Source organism: Botryllus schlosseri, chromosome 1 (assembly GCF_051294905.1).
Source record: "Botryllus schlosseri isolate E-star chromosome 1, Bs_hap1, whole genome shotgun sequence".
Classification (NCBI taxonomy): Eukaryota; Metazoa; Chordata; class Ascidiacea; order Stolidobranchia; family Styelidae; genus Botryllus; species Botryllus schlosseri.
The window spans coordinates 32,380,892-32,400,813 of record NC_137236.1 but is presented as its reverse complement, the minus strand read 5'-3'; the positions used below and the strand labels follow the sequence as shown (position 1 = coordinate 32,400,813).

Here is a 19,922-nt window from a genome sequence, read left to right as displayed (position 1 = left end):
ATCAGACAACATTTGTTCATCACACAAAGCACCCAAAATCTTTCGCACTGTTCGAATTTGTCTTTCAAATACACCACCATGATTGGATGCACAAGGGGTCTGAAACAACCAAGTTATTTGTTTTTGCACCAAAAAATCTTGTATTTTTGTTTGATTCCAAGTTAAAATGTTTTGTCTCAACTCCTTCTCACCTGATGTGAAGTTGCTGCCATTATCTGACCGTATCAAACTGATTTGTCCACGGCGTGCAATGCAGCGACGCAGTGCCATAATGAAAGAATCAGTGTCCAAACTATTCGCAATTTCAATATGGACAGCGCGAGTGGTTAGGCAAGTGAACAAAACGCCATATCGTTTTAACTCAGATCTACCACGTTTTACCAAAAACGGACCAAAACAGTCAACCGCAGCTGCGTGGAACGGCGGGTCATTCGGAGTTAATCTATCAGATGGTAGATCAGACATTTGTTGAGATTCTGGTTTTCGTTGACGTTTCCTACATGAGACACAATTTTTCAGAACGGATCGTACTTTGGAATTGATTGTGACAACCCAAAATCTTTCTCTGACTTGGGCAATAACATATTCCCGGCCACTGTGGCCACATGAAATATGAGCATCTCGAATGACCAATTCTGCAATTGGACTCTTTTTTGGGATGATTATCGGATGTTTTGAGTCGTAACCAATAGGAGCATTTTGATTTCTGCCTCCAACCCGGAGGGTCCCATTATCCAGAAATGGCAGCAATTTGTAGATCGGGCTAGATCTTTTGATTTGTTCATCAGTCTTCAGTCTTTCTATTTCTTCAGAGAAGTGCTTTGTTTGCTCATGACGTATAAGCATTTCTTCGGCAGCTTTAACTTCGGTTAAAGTCAATGCCTCGTTTGTCAGCTTTGCATTTGGTTGTTTGTTTCTCACTTTGGCAAGAAGATTACTTTTGAAGCGCAAAACCCATGCCAGCACCCTTTTCAGTCGAGTCCAGCTTGAGATCTTGGAGATGAGTTCATCAAGAACAGAACTTGGAGTGGTAATTGTAAGAAAACACAATTTGTTTGGCTTTTTGATTTCTGGGTCATCACCAGACAACTCCTCTAGAAATGTTGGTTGTTGAGGCCACTCCGAAGAATCTTTCCACAAGAATTCTGGACCGAATTTCCACATGTCGCAAGTCAAGAATTCAGAAACAGTCTGGCCCCGAGAAGCAATATCAGCAGGGTTTTGTTTTGAAGGTACATACCTCCAGTTCGATAATTCTGAAGACTCTTTGATCATATTGATTCTGTTCGCAACAAAGGTTTTGAAAGCTTTGTCTTTGTTTGTGAGATATCGCAAAACAGTTGTGCTGTCAGTCCAGAAGTATGAATCGTCAATAGGCAGGTCCAGCTCTTTTAGCAGAAATTTGTTATTACTGGCAGATATTGTTGCAGCGCACAACTCCATTCTCGGAATGGTAGAACCTTTGATGGGGGCGAGTCTTGTTTTTCCACAAACAAAAGAACAGTGAATCTCACCTGCATCATTCAGATATCTCAGATAAGATACTGCACCATAGCACAACTCGGAGGCATCTGAGAAGTGGTGAAGTTCGATTCTTGTCACCTGTCCAAACTTTGACGGTTTGAAACATCTTGGAATCGTAAAGTTTTCAAGCTTCTGTAGTTGAGATAACCAGTCGTACCAAATCTTCGTGGCTTCTTCAGGTAACGGGTCATCCCAATTGTAGTTATTTTTGCGTAAGTGCTGCATCAATACCTTCATTGGTTGCACTATAGTTTGAGCCATTCCCAGCGGATCAAAAATTGAGTTCACGATACTCAGAATTCCTCTTCTGGTACAGGGTTTGTGTTTTTCTTTGACGCGGAAGCACCAAGAATCATCTTCTATATTCCAGGCAAGCCCCAATGTCTTCTCCATCGGTAGCTCATCAGTTAACAAGTCAATATTTTTCAGGTTTTTGGCTCTGTTTGATTCCGGTATTGCTGCCAGTACTTCTCTGCAATTGCTTGCCCATTTTGTCAGTTCAAATCCACCTTTGCTTAGCAGAGAGCTGACATCTTCCACACGACGAATTGCAGCAGGAGTATCCTCACAGGAATCAAGAAAATCATCAACGTAGAAGTTCTTTTGAACCGCATTTATGACATCAATGTCATAGGCATTTTTGTTGTCTTCAGCGACAGTTCGTAGAGCAAAGTTGGCACAGCTAGGGCTGCTCACAGTCCCAAATAAAAACACAGTCATGCGGTACGTTTCAAGTTGTTGGTTTGGGTCATTATCCTTCCACCACAGGAAGCGTAACAGGTCTCTATCAGATTCATCAACCTTAACCTGGTGGAACATTGATCGAATGTCACCTTGGATCGCAACTTCATTTCTGCGAAAGCGCGATAAAACACCAACAAGGTTGTTTGTTAGGTCTGGCCCCTGTAACAGAAGGTCGTTCAACGCCAGGTTATTGAATTTCGCAGATGCATCGAAAACAACGCGGATAGTCTTCTTTTCAGGGTGATACACACCGTGATGGCTCAGGTACCAGGTTTTACCAACTGGCCCATCATTGTGAACCTTCTCGGCATATCCATTTGTGATCATGTCAGACATGAAAACTTTGTATTCATCGAAGAACTTTGGATCCTTTTGGAATCTTTTCTGCAGATAATTGATTCTTTGTTTTGCTTGATGTTTGTTGTCGGGCAGTGTTAAATCCGGATGTTTCAATGGTAATTCCATTTGGTAGTGCCCGTTCGAGTCAAGTAGGATTGTCGATGACACCTTTTCCATAAATAGTTTATCATTTACAGAGAGTTCAGTTTTGTCATTTGCTATGGAATTGACATCATCGTGACACATCCTGCACAAAGGGTTTGGATTGGTTTGAATGAAATAGGAGTGAGGTTTGAAAGGTTCGGATTGTTTTGGGCATGTAAACATCCATCCGATGGCACTTTTCACTGCGAAGTAATCCTCAGGTCCATATATAGTTTCCAGAGGCTTATGAATTTTGGGGTTGTTTTTACCAATCAGCAGACCGATGTCTCCAGAAAGATCTGGGATTGGAATGTCTTCAAATTGTTGAAATTGATGTACATCACTTTGTGTTGGCCGAAGGTCGTTGTCCAGAGCGATTTTTTCTGTAGATATCAGTGACTTCAGAGGTACGTATTCTGATCCCTCGTAATCAGAAATCTCTAAACCACGAACAATGGTTGACCTCTTGGTATTTTTAGATGGTTCGATTGTTTGGAAAGTTACGTTTCGCTCGGGCCCAGCGAGACCGAGTAGTTTCACCAGTTCTTCAGATATGAATGAACAATTGCTTGCATTATCAATCAATGCCAAGGTGACGATGTACTTGTCAGTGCCAACGATCCGTAGTCTTGCCAGAACTACATTCAAAGTCACACATTCATCATCATCATATTCATTGTCATCGCAGGAAGCACTGAAGAAAGAGGTAGCTTCTTTTGAATCAGAAATTTTGCCTTGGCCTTCAATTTGTTCATTTGCCGAATCCAAGGTTTTGTTAGCAACCTCTTTTATCTTTTCTTCAGGTGGGTGAAGAAGTGTTGTATGATTGCCTTTGCAACCAGGCCTTATACAAGCTTGAATGCGTTTGCATGCTTTTCCGAAGTGTCCCGACTTTAGACACTTGAAGCAGAGCCCTTTGGTTTTGGCGAATTCAATGCGATCAGGATACTGCATTTTGCGGAACTGGGTACATTGATTCAAGAAATGCTTTTCGTTGCACATGAAGCAAAGTTCCAATGTTGGAGTCACAACTTGTGTGCTGAATGATGCCTTTGGCTTGCCAGCTTTGAATACACCCGTAACTTGCTTCTTGGATATTTCATGATTAGGGTTGTTATATTTACTAGTGATTTCTCTAATTTTCTGACGAACATAGTTATTTACATGTTCAACAGTCAGTTCGGTTTTCAGGTCAAAAGTGACCTCCGCCACTAAGGTTCTCCAACCAGGCTGCCAGGAAGGGGGAAGTCTCTCGGCAATTTGTTCAACCATAGAGCGTGAAACATCACGAATTCTTTCAAATTTGGTCAACTTATTGGTACAAGCAGTTAACGATGCGTGAAATAACAGCAGAGAATCGTTGTCACCTTCTACAAGTTTCGAGCCATTTATAACAGTGTTTATGTAGCGGTCACTTATTTGGAACGGTTGGCCAAAATTGTCTTTCAATACCGCAAGAGCTTCATCAAAGCAGTTTTCCATATCTTCACAAGCTTTAACAAAAGTATTGGCAATACCACGGGTATATTGCAAAAGATGCATCAACTTCTGCTTTTGCGACCATGGTTGACGATTCAAAGTAGCATTTATCATTTCCTTGAATGTATCAAATTCAATTGGGTCGCCACTAAAACATTTTGGTTCCAACTTGAATGAGACAATTTGATCACTGGGTTTAACCTGGTGAATGACATACGGATTCTCACATTGAATCAAGTTAGGCGGTTGGTTAGGCTTTACATTGAGATCAGAGTTTGCAGTATTTTGAACTGTGCAGCCTGCTGTAGCTGCTTGATTTGAATTAGCTGGCACAAAGGGTTGTACGCTACCAGATGCAAAAGAACTAGGCAAATTAGTAGTTATTTGTGTATCAATCATGGGAGGTGCTACAACAAGGCGACTATTTTCGGCATCAATTACAGGCGATTGATTTTTGGGTGCAATGCATGCGTCCAAACGAGCAGTCACACAATTACTGTTAGATCTTTCACGCACACATACATTCTCACTTAGGCCTACAACATTAGACATTTGGCGAGAGCTGTGAGACAAGCTATTAAAAGGAATAGCCACACCTGCATATGAAGTATTTGAAGATATCAGTGGAGTGACATTTGTAGACGCTTCAGCAGTTGAAGTTATTACATTGTTCGTAGGTTGAATAGCAGCACTTGCTTGCTGTAGTTGTTCTGGAACATTGCTTACTTGAGGAGCCAGGCTCCTGTTTTCAGATGGCTGCAGTTCTTCCGCTGTCAGTTGAGGTGAACTTTGCGTTGATACACCACGTCTAGTGAGTTCTAGTTCTAGTTCACATGTATTTTGCAAATGTTCTCGTCTTACACGGCGAGCTGTTTCGTCAGCATTTTGCTGCATCCTTTGTTTAATCATTTCACATTGTTGATTTTGTTGTCTTTGTAGTTCTTGTTCTTCTTCCTCCAACTTCCTTTGTTCTTCCTCCAACTTCCTCTTTTCTTCGTCTAGTTTCTTTCGTAGATCTTCTGCTAACTTCTTTTTTTGTTCTTGTAGATTGGCTCGGGCCAAAGCAGTTTGATTTTGAATTGATTGTATTTCAGTGTTCAATGAAGCCTGAATATCTTCAATATCCTGTTTTGCTCGTGCAGAGCATATTTCTTGCAGTTTTTGATGATAATTTACGACATTTTCGACGTTCATTCCACTATAGCGAGATTTAGTTGAATGATTTGATGTAGAAGTACCGGTACCTGTTGATGACCGATGACTTGAACTTGATTTGCTTGAACTTTTTGCTTTCAAGTATTTGTGCTCTAAAGCCTTTGACATGGATCTCGTTTGAACTGATGATTTTGATCTGGCACCATGAGACCTTGAAGACTTTGGTTTGTCTTTTGTTTTGGTGACTTTGTTGTCTTCTTCGCATCTCTGTGTAACATCCAGATCAGGATCTTTTGTTTGGTTGTTGGAATCCATGACATTGACAGCTGAGTTTTCTTTGCTGATTGGTGCACTTGTTGAATGGATCCGTCAAAAAACTTTATGTAACCGCGAAAGAGGGGTGGAATCTTCCACGTATACACAATAGAGATATAACTGTCCTATCCAACACCCCAAGATGACGCGTTTCTGCCTGCTTCGTTGGATTTTATTTTACACAGACGAAAAACGGTTTTCTGAAAGCATTAATACACAGCGAATTAACACAAATTGTTTAGTACCGGATAAATCAATATATACTTACTTGACGGTGTTTCCTTGAGGACAGTTACAAATTTCGAATCAGACTATTCATAATAATTATTTTAGGATCTATAAAAATTGCGAGGTAAATACGATTGAATAAGATTGATAGTCGAAATATTAGCAACTGATACAAAGCAGGCAACGAGGGCGAAACTGAACGGCAGTGAACTATATAACAGTTACGTCACAAAGGTCATACAAGGTTTATTGAACCGTGATGTTTATGGCTCTTGAAGTCTGAAATCGCGACTTCACACATTACCAGCCTTTCCTTGATTTCTAAAGGTAGAACTGGGTCCATAGAATGTATTTGGGACCTACGAATTTTCCTGCAATATCCTTCAACTTATAGAGATCCTTCCGTCTAAGTATAGCTAGGTTAGTTATCTATAATTGCACAATGCACATAGCTGTTGCCGCGACGTCAGCTGATGCCACTCTCACCGCTCGGCCGCATCCTTCCTCTTGAGTTTCTCTCTCGTTTAGCCAGACAGCATTGTTGCGTCACACTGCCAATCTACTCAACAATGAATAATTTGGGGCTGATTGTGGGGGTTCCAGGGCCATGAGTGGAATAAAATTTATATTTTCGTAATCAGTGCAAAGTTAGCTTTCGATTGATACCCGATTCATCAAATTTATTGCTCGGCAAGCCGGTCAAAAATAACCGTCAAATTGCCTGTAGCCAAATGGAAATTGTGACGTGATACAATTTCATTGAACCGTGAGATTTGCTTGTGTCGACACCATATAGGACACTATGCTTGGACTGATGATAGGTCTTGCCGAGAGCAATCATCCATGAAATTATCAACTCTCTAGCGCCACCAGAAACCTAGATTCTATAATACTTGTCCGATCCACTTGAAATTTAAACTGAAGACAGGTCATGCCGAGAGCATTCATAATTGAAAAAATCAACTCTCTAGCCCCACCACAACATGGTCAAAACGAAAAATGGCTGTAACACCTTCAAAACTTGTTGAATCCACAGCATCGAATTTTGCGAGTTGATGAACTGTATCGCTTCGAAGTATCAAAAGTTGTTCACAAATATTTTTCCAATAGTCTCCCTCCTGTGTTTGATGACTTTTTCATACCTGCTAAACATGTCCATTCCCATTACACGAGATCTTCGTCTAAAGGAAACGTCTACTTACCCCAACCCAATAGCAACCTAACTAAGAGATCTATCGACTACTCGGGACCTATCATCTGGAATGCATTACCATCACATATCCGTGAATTGCCTTATAATAGATTCAAAAAAGCCCTACTTGATCACCTCTTGTCGTTACACTAACACTGTTGCCCTACCTCGCCCAGACATTGCTTCATTGATCATTTGCTACCATTGTTTAATTTTTTTCAATTTTCCTTTCCTAACTAAACATTTTTTTACAGCCAGACTGTTCTGAGTCAAGTGTACCTGTTTGATGCTGGTGTGATCAGACTAGATGACCTTCACGGTCTTATCGATCATTCCTATCTAATACCGAATACTGTGCACGCATATTTTCTGTACCACCATCACTGCCGTTTGTTATGTATTTTGGTTCGATGAAAATAAAGACTCTCTCTCTCTCTCTCTCTTGAAACTTGGAGTGATGATTTGTCTCACCAAGAACAATCATGCATGAAAATATCAACTCTCTAGCGCCACAAAAAAACTATATTCTGTTCTACTTGACGGACATGCTTGAAACTTGGACTGATGATAGGTCTTGCCTACGGTATCCATCTGTGAAAAAATCAACTCTCTAGCGCCACAACAACATGGTTTAAAGCATTCGCAATCGTTAATAATACTATAAAATGTTTGTTGCTTGACGAATCTACTTGAAACTTGGACTGTTTATAGGCCTTACCGACAGTATTATTCGTTGAGAAAATCATCTCTCTAGGGCCGCCACAACATGACAAAAAGCATCCCCGAAACATTAAAATTACTATAAAATGTTTGTTACTTGACAAAATTACTTGATACTTGGACTGAAGATTGGGCTTGCGACGAGTATTAAACGATGCAAAAATGAATTCGATAGCACTCACGACGTTGAAACTACATTGAAACTACTACTTTACACGGCCACCACTCGAAAACTACTTGACGAATCTACTTGATACTTGGACTGGAGATTGGCCTTGCTACGAGTATTAAACCATACAAAATTGAACTCGATAGCACTCACGACGTTGAAACTACATTGAAACTACTACTTTACACGGCCACCACTCGAAAACTACTTGACGAATCTACTTGATACTTGGACTGGAGATAGGCCTTGCTACGAGTATTAAACCATACAAAATTGAACTCGATAGCACTCACGACGTTGAAACTACATTGAAACTACTACTTTACACGGCCACCACTCGAAAACTACTTGACGAATCTACTTGATACTTGGACTGGAGATTGGCCTTGCTACGAGTATTAAACCATACAAAATTGAACTCGATAGCACTCACGACGTTGAAACTACATTGAAACTACTACTTTACACGGCCACCACTCGAAAACTACTTGACGAATCTACTTGATACTTGGACTGGAGATTGGCCTTGCTACCAGTATTAAACCTTGCAAAATTGAACTCGATAGCACTCACGACGTTGAAACTACATTGAAACTACTACTTTACACGGCCACCACTCGAAAACTACTTGACGAATCTACTTGATACTTGGACTGGAGATTGGCCTTGCTACGAGTATTAAACCATACAAAATTGAACTCGATAGCACTCACGGCGTTGAAACTACATTGAAACTACTACTTTACACGGCCACTACTCGAAAACTACTTGACGAATCTACTTGATACTTGGACTGGAGATTGGCTAGGATGGCTATAGCGAAATCACGTCGGCTAGGATGGCTAGCGAAATCACGTCGGGGTCACCAAAATATAGCGTGCTCTGTCGTGGGCGCGCGTTCTTCTTGGTCCGCGGCTCGATAAGTCAAAGTAGACTAGTCAGCATTGCTCTTTTATTAAAACAACTAAAACATGACGATATGCTCGTCCGACGGGGACTCGTCCGACATGGGTACAACATAATCAGTGATCAGCGAGGGTAATTATAGGTTAATCACGGAGCGGTACGCTACACACGCACACCTGGCCTAGGTGATGTAAAAAAAGGGGGCATGTGCAATTGTGCATTACACACGGAATGAAAGGTAAAAGAAGATATTATGAAAGGATGAGTGACAAAAATGTGTCATGTGTCGGAAGGCGAGATCGAAATGTCAGGTCGTGATCCGGTAGTCCGGTGGTCCTGTATTTATTCTTTGTACATGGACAACATTGTACATTATGTGTGACTTGTTCAGATGAAAATATAACTCAACGATTATTATTTCTACAAGTATGCCGCAGGGGCCCCGTGGATATACTCAGATATCGCAGATATCGCAGGTATCGCAGATATTGCAGATATCACTACTGTGGATATACTCAGATATCGCAGATATCATTGTGGATATACTCAGATATCGCAGATATCACCAAAAAACGCAGACACCGAGGTCATATAAAGGTCACGCTTCGTTTAGAGCGCAGATATCACGTCTTAAGCATGTCTAGGTCAATTCAGTGCGCAGATATCAGGTCCGGACCATGCCTGGGGGAATTTTGTGCGCAGATATCACGTCTTAAGCATGTCTAGGTCGATTCAGTGCGCAGATATCTGGTCTGGACCATACCTAGGCTCTTTTGGTGTGCAGATATCAGCTCCGGAGCATGTCCGGATACGAATGGTGCGCAGATATCAGCACCTATATGAGCATTGAACATATAATGCCCTAACCAGTGCGCAGATATCAGGTTTGGCGTCTTTTTCATGCGCAGATGTTAGCTTCGTAGCATGTCCGGATACAAATAGAGCGTTGCGACGGTCAACTTAATCGAATACGCAGGTAGGCCTAGTCGACAAACATGGTAAATACTGTTTAAACAGCTAAATGAGAAACTCCGACCATCTGCGCTTTGTTCGGCTCACGCATTAGCACGAAATCCAAGCCGTGTCGAATTCTTCGGGAATAATTGGTAGACAATCCGAGAATTATCAACGAAAAACTCAAATAACTCCGCTTCTACTAGTTGGAATTGATTCAAATTTGTTTTGCATCGTCTTTGAAGAAAATTCAACAATTTCGGGGGGTTGGCAGGAAAATTTGAAATTTTTTCAAACATTTTTTCTAATAAATTAAAAATTTAAATTGGCTCTGCGGTGGCTTATTGTTAGAATTTAACCAAATTTGGCGTGCAGCGTTTTTTAGGGTAACCTGACAATTTTATCAGTGAATGGCTGGAATCTGGAAAAAAAGTTATTTTTGAACGACACTGTACTCATGATACACAAAACCTGAAAGTACCACAGATTTAAACCGCGGTATAAATACAGTAGCCTAGCCTACAACATTTTAATCCAAATTCTGCATGCTCGTAGTAACGTAGAATGGTATGCACGTATAGGCACGTAGGATTTATGACCGCTATATAATTCTTAGTTAGGTTATGTTTTCTTGTACCACTCTTCTCCGCCCTTCGGGTGTGAATACACACTCTTTTCGCAAGGACTGTGGGGCTATTTGAACATTTATCATGACAATTATTCTTATAAGCGTGATAGAAACATGTGCCAATACTACTCTCTACTTTACAAAATCCAAAGTGTAAAAAATATTATTATTTCCCTAAAATTTTTTCAAGTAGAATTGGATGTAGTACAAAGATATATAACCACTAGAGCAGGGGTGTGAAACATACGACCAGACGATTTTATCCGGCCCGCGAAAAAATTTCGAGTTGATGGAGAAATGCTTGTCCTGCATATTTTTAAGAAATGTTCCGATTTTTAGTCCGTGAAACTTCTATTAAATAATCCCTCAATGCAACAAAGGTCAAATATGTGCATAGGCCACATTTTAACTATTATTTTGTGGTTTCGCTCTAGCAGTATTAGCAAAAATTCGGTGACATTGATACGCAATTCCGGGAAGCCAAAATGGAGAACACTGAGGGTGGGTTTCAAAAAGTTGTCTTAATTTAGACCTGGCTTAAGGCCAGTGATTGACTTGCTCAAGACGCCAGACGTCGGCGGTCTTAATTCGGTTTCAAATGTCAATTTGGCGCCGCGCTCGGCCAAGTCCGTTAGTTGCGAGTAATTACTGTCTACTTCGTCGCTGTAGCGAGTTCAACACGGAACCGAGGCCAGTTGTTATTGTTTTGAGTTGCTTGCTGATGTCGTATAGTATGATAGCGATGCGGTGAAGGAATACGGAATTGCTTGAGTTGTTGAAATTTACGGACGGATGATCAGAACAGAACCCCGAGGAAGTATCTGGCAAATGATCAGCACGTTATCGCAAAGTATTCGAAGAAATAGTGCGGCTGTGATGTGATACCGATTTTTGAAGACACAACTGCCCAGCATTTTGGCATATTAATTGATGAAGATTATGCTCTTGGAGATGCTGAATATCCACTGAGGACTTATTACTCACGCCACTATTATGCCCAAGAACTTTGACCGAAAAAAGTCACTATTGTTTTCATGCATATCGTTACCCTCTGGCAGAGCGCAGTGCTTTGTGTTGAAGAAAATATCTCGCACATTGGCTATATTCAAGGAAGAACCTCAGAATATCGATATGACAATAGCCTGCTTCTGCCTTTACAATCATAGCTATGCTGACAAGGCAGATGGAGCTGAATTTGATGACATACTGCAACTGGAAGCGTTGACCGCACTCCCACAGTATCGACTCCTACAGAGAAATCTGCACGACAACGCATGATCTAGAGATTTGTGCAATACATTTGATTACATTCCAAAACATACTCGTGCTTTATTTCTTGTGACACGTTAAAATGAGGTAAAATGTGCATTATGGCTTTAAGTAAGTTCAAGTTCATAAATTTGGACACAAGATAGCGAAGTTATTGCAAGGGGCTTGGAAAACTGGAGCAGGCGAACATGAACGGCTGAACAAAATTGAATCAAATGTACAAAAGACATGTTTTGACTCTAGATTCGGCTAGCGTCAAATTAATGTTGTTCAGCATCTTCTATAATTATTAACGTTGAGACCATGCTCAACTTGTTTACATTCTCTTCTGCTTTATCACTGATTTTCAAATCTTCGCTGCTTCATAGTTGACTTCGGGCCTGGACTTCGGTGAGCTGTTGGTAGAGATATAACTGATAAATTTCGAACGGATTTTTTAAATTTTATACTGTTGCTATCCATACAAAACTCAATAGTCTATTGTAATACATAGCATCAGCAAACTATACAAATGTTAATAGCAATAATAACGAGATAATAATTAATAGCAATAATAATGAGATAACAAACAGACAATTGATGGCCTAGTAATGAATGCAAATTTACCTTGATCTGGTTGGAAATGTTGCCCAAACAACTAGCAGATGCAGCTCCCAACTGCTACTCCATAAGTTGGCACATCAGATGGGTCAGCATCTATTACAAAACAACTTATCAAGCATGGTATAAATATGAATGAAAATGACATACTTACAGCCCAGTGTTGGTATCATGGTGCGAGGAACTGGATAAAGCTCGAGCAAAGTGCTTTCAGAAAAACCTTAATATAAAAGGAACCGGATATTGGTATGCGCATTCACACTCACATATACGGATAGATAGATAAATACCTATTTGATGGCTTGGCACATCACTGCTCGTTTGATTTTCTCTGTGTTCCAAAAGAATGGTGCTATCATTTGTTTCACAGCCTGCAGCTCACTCTGGTGGCACATTGCACAGCTATATAATAATTTTTACATGGACTGATTATGCTGCTATGTCGATACTATGACTGGGTAGCAAATCTGTGAAAATCAATGTTGAATTGACATATATCTCAAAACATTTGGATTACTGAAGCGTTAGCATGTACTGCACTTTGAATATTATTGGCATATATCACTTCACATCAATGGCCCCTTTAAGCTGCATACATGTGCAAATGCGCAGTGCTGACACGGTTTATGCACACAGAAAATCTGAAGTCATGACCCTTTTTTAGTCGTTACGCACTGTTTTCCGAGGGTCTGCGTAGTGAGTTCTTGAGTGTACGCACAGACTCGTCAAAAATTAGAGGGAACATTACTTCACATCTATAGCAATTCACTAACAACTTCATGCAAAGTCATGTCATTTTTCTTTCCGAAACTTCTGGATCTTTATCCAGTATGCTGAAATTCGGTGCGCGTGCAGTGAACGGAATATCAATACAATGCTGGTTGAATAGACACATATTGATCAAAGTTCCATGTAGTCGGCACTACTCTAGAAAGTAGCAGTTAAACATATTTATGACAATGCTCATAGGGGTGGAGCGAAAATGGATATTGAGGGGAACCCTGCAATCAATCACAGTTGCGTGCAAGTGGTGCAACATTGATTAGGCTCAACAAAATGAGCATGATACATATTTTCCATTTTCTGGTGATGCGTCATGTGTTCACTTTTTGGCTATAACCACAGCAAAGCCAAACTGTCAAAACGTCAACGTGCCTAAGTTAAAAGACGTAACCAGTCGAGAAAACTATAATGATGAGTTGACGTAGCATGTAGGCTATCAATAAAGGATCTGTTGATCTGCCGCAACCTAAAATCTCATCTTGGGGCTTCTTCGATACATGCACTATATTAACTGATGTTCCCCATGACCACTGATCAGAATCATTACCCGTAGCGGATTCTTATCGCTGACCTTTCTTTGCCAAAATGGGCGGGATTCGCAAGTCCAACGCTAGGCACCTTTACGCCTTACCCCAAATATCACTTCCCGTGTCTCGTAACCGTAGTCATATCATATTCGTAACCGAATCGATTGGAGCCAGCGAACGCGGGTTATGGTGGTCATGGGGATTGGGGAACATTGCTTGATACTATATGGTGCGGTTATGGAAGAAGTGCTGATGTGTCCTGTGTGCCTCAGGGCTCTGGCTATCCATTTGAATTGAAATCCGTTCAGTATACGAAGACCCCTGCAGCATTCCACTGTAAATCCCACTATAACGGTATATGATACCAACTTGTCACGTTTGTGATATAAACATTATTCCAAACTGCCTGACATCAATATAAAATGATCTAATCTGATTTGCCAAGCTATACATCAGAAGAACGGCCAATATCCTTCAACAAACAGCACAACAGTTATCAGCACTGTCGACTTCAGCCTACCCCCTAGCTGGCTTGGATATCTGTCTTAACAAAGCGCACGCTGGAGGGGAAATCCCCTCAAGTCACAGTTTTGAAACCGACTTCAGCCTGAGGGGTGTAGCTTAAGCCCGACGACGGGCCTAAGTCGACTATTTGAAACCCACCCTTAGTTCAGAGTTTTATGGAAAAAATTAACCTAGAATTAGTTATTCACAGAAGCGAAAGGGCCAATGTGAAATCGTTGCATGCATGAATATATGGAGAATATAGTAGTTACAAAAATGTAATTCAAATATCTGCGTTCGCACTACTGTATCACTTCTGACTGAAAAGGTTCCCGACTACCAGAGGAAAACGAATCGCGATTTGAATGAACCGAATTCCAACGGCCACATCTACAGTTAAATCTCTTGTATTCCTCTCAACGCATACGCAGAGTTAACGCCAGATTACGACTGAAACAAGGGGATCATAGAAATATGCTTATAACGTCGTAAGAGCCCATGTTTTAGCGATTTGTAACTATATTCAACCAGTCAATATTTGTATTTTTGCAAATTCCATTGTTTGTGAATAAACGTGTCGCTTGAATAGAACCCCTAATCCCCTATGTTCTGAAGGTTTGAATGCGGCCCGCGAAACAACTTGAGTTTGACACCCCTGCACTAGAGTAGCCTAAGTGATGCAAGCAGGCAAAATCTGCCTGAGGACTCCAAAAAAACTGTAAGTGGTCTGTTACTAGTCAGCTTTGACCAGTGACCAGGCCTGACCATTTCCATCCAGACATGATGTGGAGTTGATATCGATCAAAGAAATACGCTCAGGCATGGTCCAAACCTGACATCTGCGCAATATTTGTATCCAGACATACTCCGGGTCTGATATCTTCGTATCGCTTGGCGTCAGACATGCTGCGGACCTGATATCTATGCAGGAAACAGCACCAGCTGGTCTAGACCTGATATCTGCGCACTATTTGTATTCGGACATGCTCCGGAGCTGATATCTGTGCACCAAAAGAATCCAAGTATGGTCCAGACCTGATATCTTCGCACCAAAAGAATCCAGGTATGGCCCAGACCTGATATCTGCGCACTACTTGTATTAGGACATGCTCCGGAGCTGATATCTGCGCCCAAAATTCCCCCAATGGTCCGGACCTGATATCTGCGCACCAAAAGAATCCAAGTATGATCCAGACCTGATATCTGCGCACTATTCGTATTCGGACATGCTCCGGAGCTGATATCTGCGCACCAAAAGAATCCAGGTATGGTCCAGACCTGATATCTGCGCACTATTTGTATTCGGACATGCTCCGGAGCTGATATCTGCGCACCAAAAGAATCCAGGTATGGTCCAGACCTGATATCTGCGCACCAAAAGAATCCAGGTATGGTTCAGTCCTGATATCCGCGCACCAAAAGAATTCAGGTATGGTCCACACCTGATATTTGCGCACTATTTGTATCCGAACATGCTCCAGAGCTGATATCTGCGCCCAAAATTCCCCCAGGCATGGTCCGGACCTGATATCTGCGCACCAAAAGAATCCAAGTATGGTCCAGACCTGATATCTGCGCACTATTCGTATTCGGACATGCTCCGGAGCTGATATCTGCGCACCAAAAGAGCCCAGGTATGGTCCAGACCTGATATCTGCGCACCAAAAGAATCCAAGTATGATCCAGACCTGATATCTGCGCAATATTTGTATCCAGACATACTCCGGGTCTGATATCTTCGTATCGCTTGGCGTCAGACATGCTGCGGACCTGATATCTATGCAGGAAACAGCACCAGCTGGTCTAGACCTGATATCTGCGCACTATTTGTATTCGGACATGCTCCGGAGCTGATATCTGTGCACCAAAAGAATCCAAGTATGGTCCAGACCTGATATCTTCGCACCAAGAGAATCCAGGTATGGCCCAGACCTGATATCTGCGCACTACTTGTATTAGGACATGCTCCGGAGCTGATATCTGCGCCCAAAATTCCCCCAATGGTCCGGACCTGATATCTGCGCACCAAAAGAATCCAAGTATGATCCAGACCTGATATCTGCGCACTATTCGTATTCGGACATGCTCCGGAGCTGATATCTGCGCAACAAAAGAATCCAGGTATGGTCCAGACCTGATATCTGCGCACTATTTGTATTCGGACATGCTCCGGAGCTGATATCTGCGCACCAAAAGAATCCAGGTATGGTTCAGTCCTGATATCCGCGCACCAAAAGAATTCAGGTATGGTCCACACCTGATATCTGCGCACTATTTGTATCCGAACATGCTCCAGAGCTGATATCTGCGCCCAAAATTCCCCCAGGCATGGTCCGGACCTGATATCTGCGCACCAAAAGAATCCAAGTATGGTCCAGACCTGATATCTGCGCACTATTCGTATTCGGACATGCTCCGGAGCTGATATCTGCGCACCAAAAGAGCCCAGGTATGGTCCAGACCTGATATCTGCGCACCAAAAGAATCCAGGTATGGTTCAGTCCTGATATCCGCGCACCAAAAGAATTCAGGTATGGTCCACACCTGATATCTGCGCACTATTTGTATCCGAACATGCTCCAGAGCTGATATCTGCGCCCAAAATTCCCCCAGGCATGGTCCGGACCTGATATCTGCGCACCAAAAGAATCCAAGTATGGTCCAGACCTGATATCTGCGCACTATTCGTATTCGGACATGCTCCGGAGCTGATATCTGCGCACCAAAAGAGCCCAGGTATGGTCCAGACCTGATATCTGCGCACCAAAAGAATCCAGGTATGGTTCAGTCCTGATATCCGCGCACCAAAAGAATTCAGGTATGGTCCACACCTGATATCTGCGCACTATTTGTATCCGAACATGCTCCAGAGCTGATATCTGCGCCCAAAATTCCCCCAGGCATGGTCCGGACCTGATATCTGCGCACCAAAAGAATCCAAGTATGGTCCAGACCTGATATCTGCGCACTATTCGTATTCGGACATGCTCCGGAGCTGATATCTGTGCACCAAAAGAGCCCAGGTATGGTCCAGACCTGATATCTGCGCACTATTTGTATTCGGACATGCTCCGGAGCTGATATCTGCGCACCAAAAGAGCCCAGGTATGGTCCAGACCTGATATCTGCGCACTGAATCGACCTAGACATGCTTAAGACGTGATATCTGCGCACAAAATTCCCCCAGGCATGGTCCGGACCTGATATCTGCGCACTGAATTGACCTAGACATGCTTAAGACGTGATATCTGCGCTCTAAACGAAGCGTGACCTTTATATGACCTCGGTGTCTGCGTTTTTTGGTGATATCTGCGATATCTGAGTATATCCACAATGATATCTGCGACATCTGCGATATCTGAGTATATCCACAGTAGTGATATCTGCGATATCTGCGATACCTGCGATATCTGCGATATCTGAGTATATCCACGGGGCCGCAGGGGCCAGTGTGAGTATCCTTCATACAAAAATATTAAATTAATCGTTGGTTGATCCTGATTTATATTTCGCAGTGTAGTGTACAAACTATAAAAGCAATATACTTTTTCAAAACTAGAATGCCTCTGTTGATACTGTTCCGCATGAGAAAGCCTCACCCGGTTCAGCCTTTTGTTTTCGTCATCTGACAAACGGAGATTCGTCATCGTAGTTACGCTCCGTACTGGCTTATGCGTTGGTGAAGTGGTAACCGGCGCTGGCTGTTTGTGTTTGATATCGGAATTTAAACAGCTTGGATAATGGCTATTCACTCTCTAATGAAGTTCATTGTTCCTACGGTACGTATCAACTCAATTAATAGTTTTACCTTAACATGTAAATCCATAATAATGTCGAAACTTCTCAGCGCACCGGTTATGCAGTACATTCGGTACGGTATACATTTCAAGATGAGCTACCGTTCTGGTAAATGGTAATCAGTCCGAGTGTATTCGTGCGGTTATAGCACCAACACTGTTTTTGAATTTTTATAGATGTTTTATTGTATGGAAATATCAATCCGGGAATGGTACCGTCAATCGGGGTGACTTTGATAGTTTTCGGCACTTTTGATACATTTCGAGTAGGTTAATGGGCTTTCTCATCCTTGGTTCTTTGAACTAGTAACAATGTGGGTCCTGGCTATCAATATACCAAATAACTTTCTTATCAGGTTTCGTCTTCATACTTTTTTAAAAGGCCAAAAAATTATCAAAGTCACCCCGGCGCCGGGGTGACTTTGATAGTCAATGAAAATTTTCTTTTTTTATCAAATAAACCTTCCTATTGGGACTCCTTTGATAGCCAATTGTTTGAAAATATAATAGACACAGAACTACAATCACCAACACAATTTAATCCACTAATACAATGTGTTCTGAAATGTTCAGCGATCACCCTTTAAAGAATATTAGTAGACACAAAACAACAATCATCAACACAAAATATTCCACCAATACAAAGTTTTCTGAGATGTTCAATTGTTCAGAGACCACCACCACCTGGAGAAATTCAGTAGACACAAATCTACAATCATTACCATCACTTGCAATTTGCAATTGCACTGGTTGTCCCTTCTCTCTCAAGTCACACTGTCCCCAAAAGTAGGTTTCATCATCTAAATTCCAAGTAAACGCATTTGGTCTCCTGAGGTCTGAACTAACCTAAACCGTAAACCGCTGCTTTCAAACTTGTCGTGTTGAATGCCTCTCTATTTCAATCTATCGCTAATACCATAGTCTGTCTACTTCTGACACTTGCAGCTTGCAGTTGCACTGCCTGTCCCTTCTCTCTCAAGGCAGAGTTCGTGGAACCAATTGTCACAGTTGTCACACTGTTCCCAACTGATACTCCTCGACCTCCCACAGTTGAATTTACTACAGATTTGACAGACTTCGCCCTCACTGTCACTTTCGCTTTCTTCGTCTTCCTCAGAACTCATTAGTACTTCAATTACCCTGCGTCTCTTCCCACTCTGTCTACTTGTACTTGCAGAACCTGTTCTAGCTGGCCTCTTTGACATTTCCTTATGAGCAGCTATGTCTGCTGATGTATATGCCTTCCCCGGCGCTACTTTGGGGCCACGTTTTTTACGTGTTGTTGCTGGTGGAGACAGGTGCTCCTTCAACATGTTGGCCACAACTTCTCCCAGGGCCTCTTGCACTGTCTCCGTTGGATTTTCGTTTGCATCAGGCAGACGCTTGAGCACCTGCTGCTCATCCTGAGGAACTAGACCGCAAGCCTTGAATCCAGCAGCTAGGTTTTCCTTTTTCTCCTCCATCTGATTACAAAGTCTTTTCAAAAGCAAGGGAAATGTGGTCTTTGGTATGCTGCCCCTCACTCTGCTCTCCTTTCTCCAGTCCTCCAGTATCCTTTTCCACATTTTCTTCACTGGTCCAAATACTGCAACATCCAATGGTTGAAGGAGATGAGTTGCATTTGGTACCAAACTGATGAATTTGATATTATTTTCTTCACAATCAGCTATCACCTGTGCACTGAAATGTGATGCCAAATTATCCCCAATAAGCACTTTCTTCCCAGGCTTCTCCTTTACGTGGTCGAGGAACAACTTGAACCACTCCTCGAACGTGGTGGAATCAAACCAACCACTAGCTGAGTGATTGTACAATGTACCAGGTGGGCCACCTTTCGTCCATTCGGTATAAAGGTTTTTAGATTTGTAGACAACCATCGGAGGGAGATACTCTCCCACTGCGTTTCCGCAAAACATCACGCTCACGGCTTGTTTAGAGTGTGAGG

The 19,922-nt window shown here is 42.0% G+C and overlaps 3 protein-coding genes and 1 long non-coding RNA gene across 9 annotated transcripts in view; 1 reads left to right on the top strand and 3 right to left on the bottom strand.

Annotated features, from left to right (window-relative positions):
- Positions 1-437: 437 nt before the first annotated feature.
- Positions 438-6,230, bottom strand: LOC145438072 (uncharacterized). Its single transcript, XM_080315456.1, has 3 exons — positions 5,969-6,230; positions 687-5,900; positions 438-496 (listed from the first exon to the last, which is right to left on the bottom strand). The coding sequence occupies exons 2-3, from the start codon at positions 5,698-5,700 to the stop codon at positions 438-440; spliced, it is 5,073 nt and encodes a 1,690-aa protein (XP_080171582.1). The 5' UTR covers positions 5,701-5,900; positions 5,969-6,230.
- A 5,566-nt stretch (positions 6,231-11,796) lies between these two features.
- On the bottom strand, positions 11,797-13,871 carry LOC145435550 (uncharacterized). Its single transcript, XR_013913885.1, has 4 exons — positions 12,657-13,871; positions 12,521-12,586; positions 12,373-12,462; positions 11,797-12,161 (listed from the first exon to the last, which is right to left on the bottom strand). It is a non-coding gene; the product is annotated as an uncharacterized LOC145435550 (long non-coding RNA).
- Positions 13,872-17,791: 3,920 nt separating this feature from the next.
- Positions 17,792-19,922, top strand: part of LOC145435398 (oxysterol-binding protein-related protein 6-like) — a 39,004-nt gene continuing 36,873 nt past the window's right edge. The window contains exons 1-2 of one of the 6 annotated variants that reach the window (XM_080312677.1): positions 17,792-17,959; positions 18,028-18,086. In XM_080312677.1, the coding sequence (XP_080168803.1) occupies positions 17,921-17,959; positions 18,028-18,086 (98 nt within the window). In that variant the 5' untranslated portion in view covers positions 17,792-17,920. Of the gene's footprint in view, positions 17,960-18,027; positions 18,094-19,922 lie in introns of those variants that run through there. The other 5 variants (XM_080312684.1, XM_080312710.1, XM_080312704.1 and 2 more) reach the window with 5 other exon arrangements.
- LOC145435483 (uncharacterized) lies at positions 18,904-19,893 on the bottom strand. The gene has a single exon (XM_080312765.1). It carries the CDS (start codon positions 19,891-19,893, stop codon positions 18,904-18,906), a length of 990 nt encoding a protein of 329 aa, XP_080168891.1.

Bases quoted from the DNA above. Each gene is read 5' to 3' on its own strand.
- LOC145438072 (XM_080315456.1), bottom strand. From the start codon at position 5,700: ATGGATTCCAACAACCAAACAAAAGATCCTGATCTGGATGTTACACAG. The intron at 497-686 runs GTTACGACTCAA...TGTCTCATGTAG, and splicing joins AAATCAAAATGCTCCTATTG to GAAACGTCAACGAAAACCAG.
- LOC145435483 (XM_080312765.1), bottom strand. From the start codon at position 19,893: ATGTTTTGCGGAAACGCAGTGGGAGAGTATCTCCCTCCGATGGTTGTC.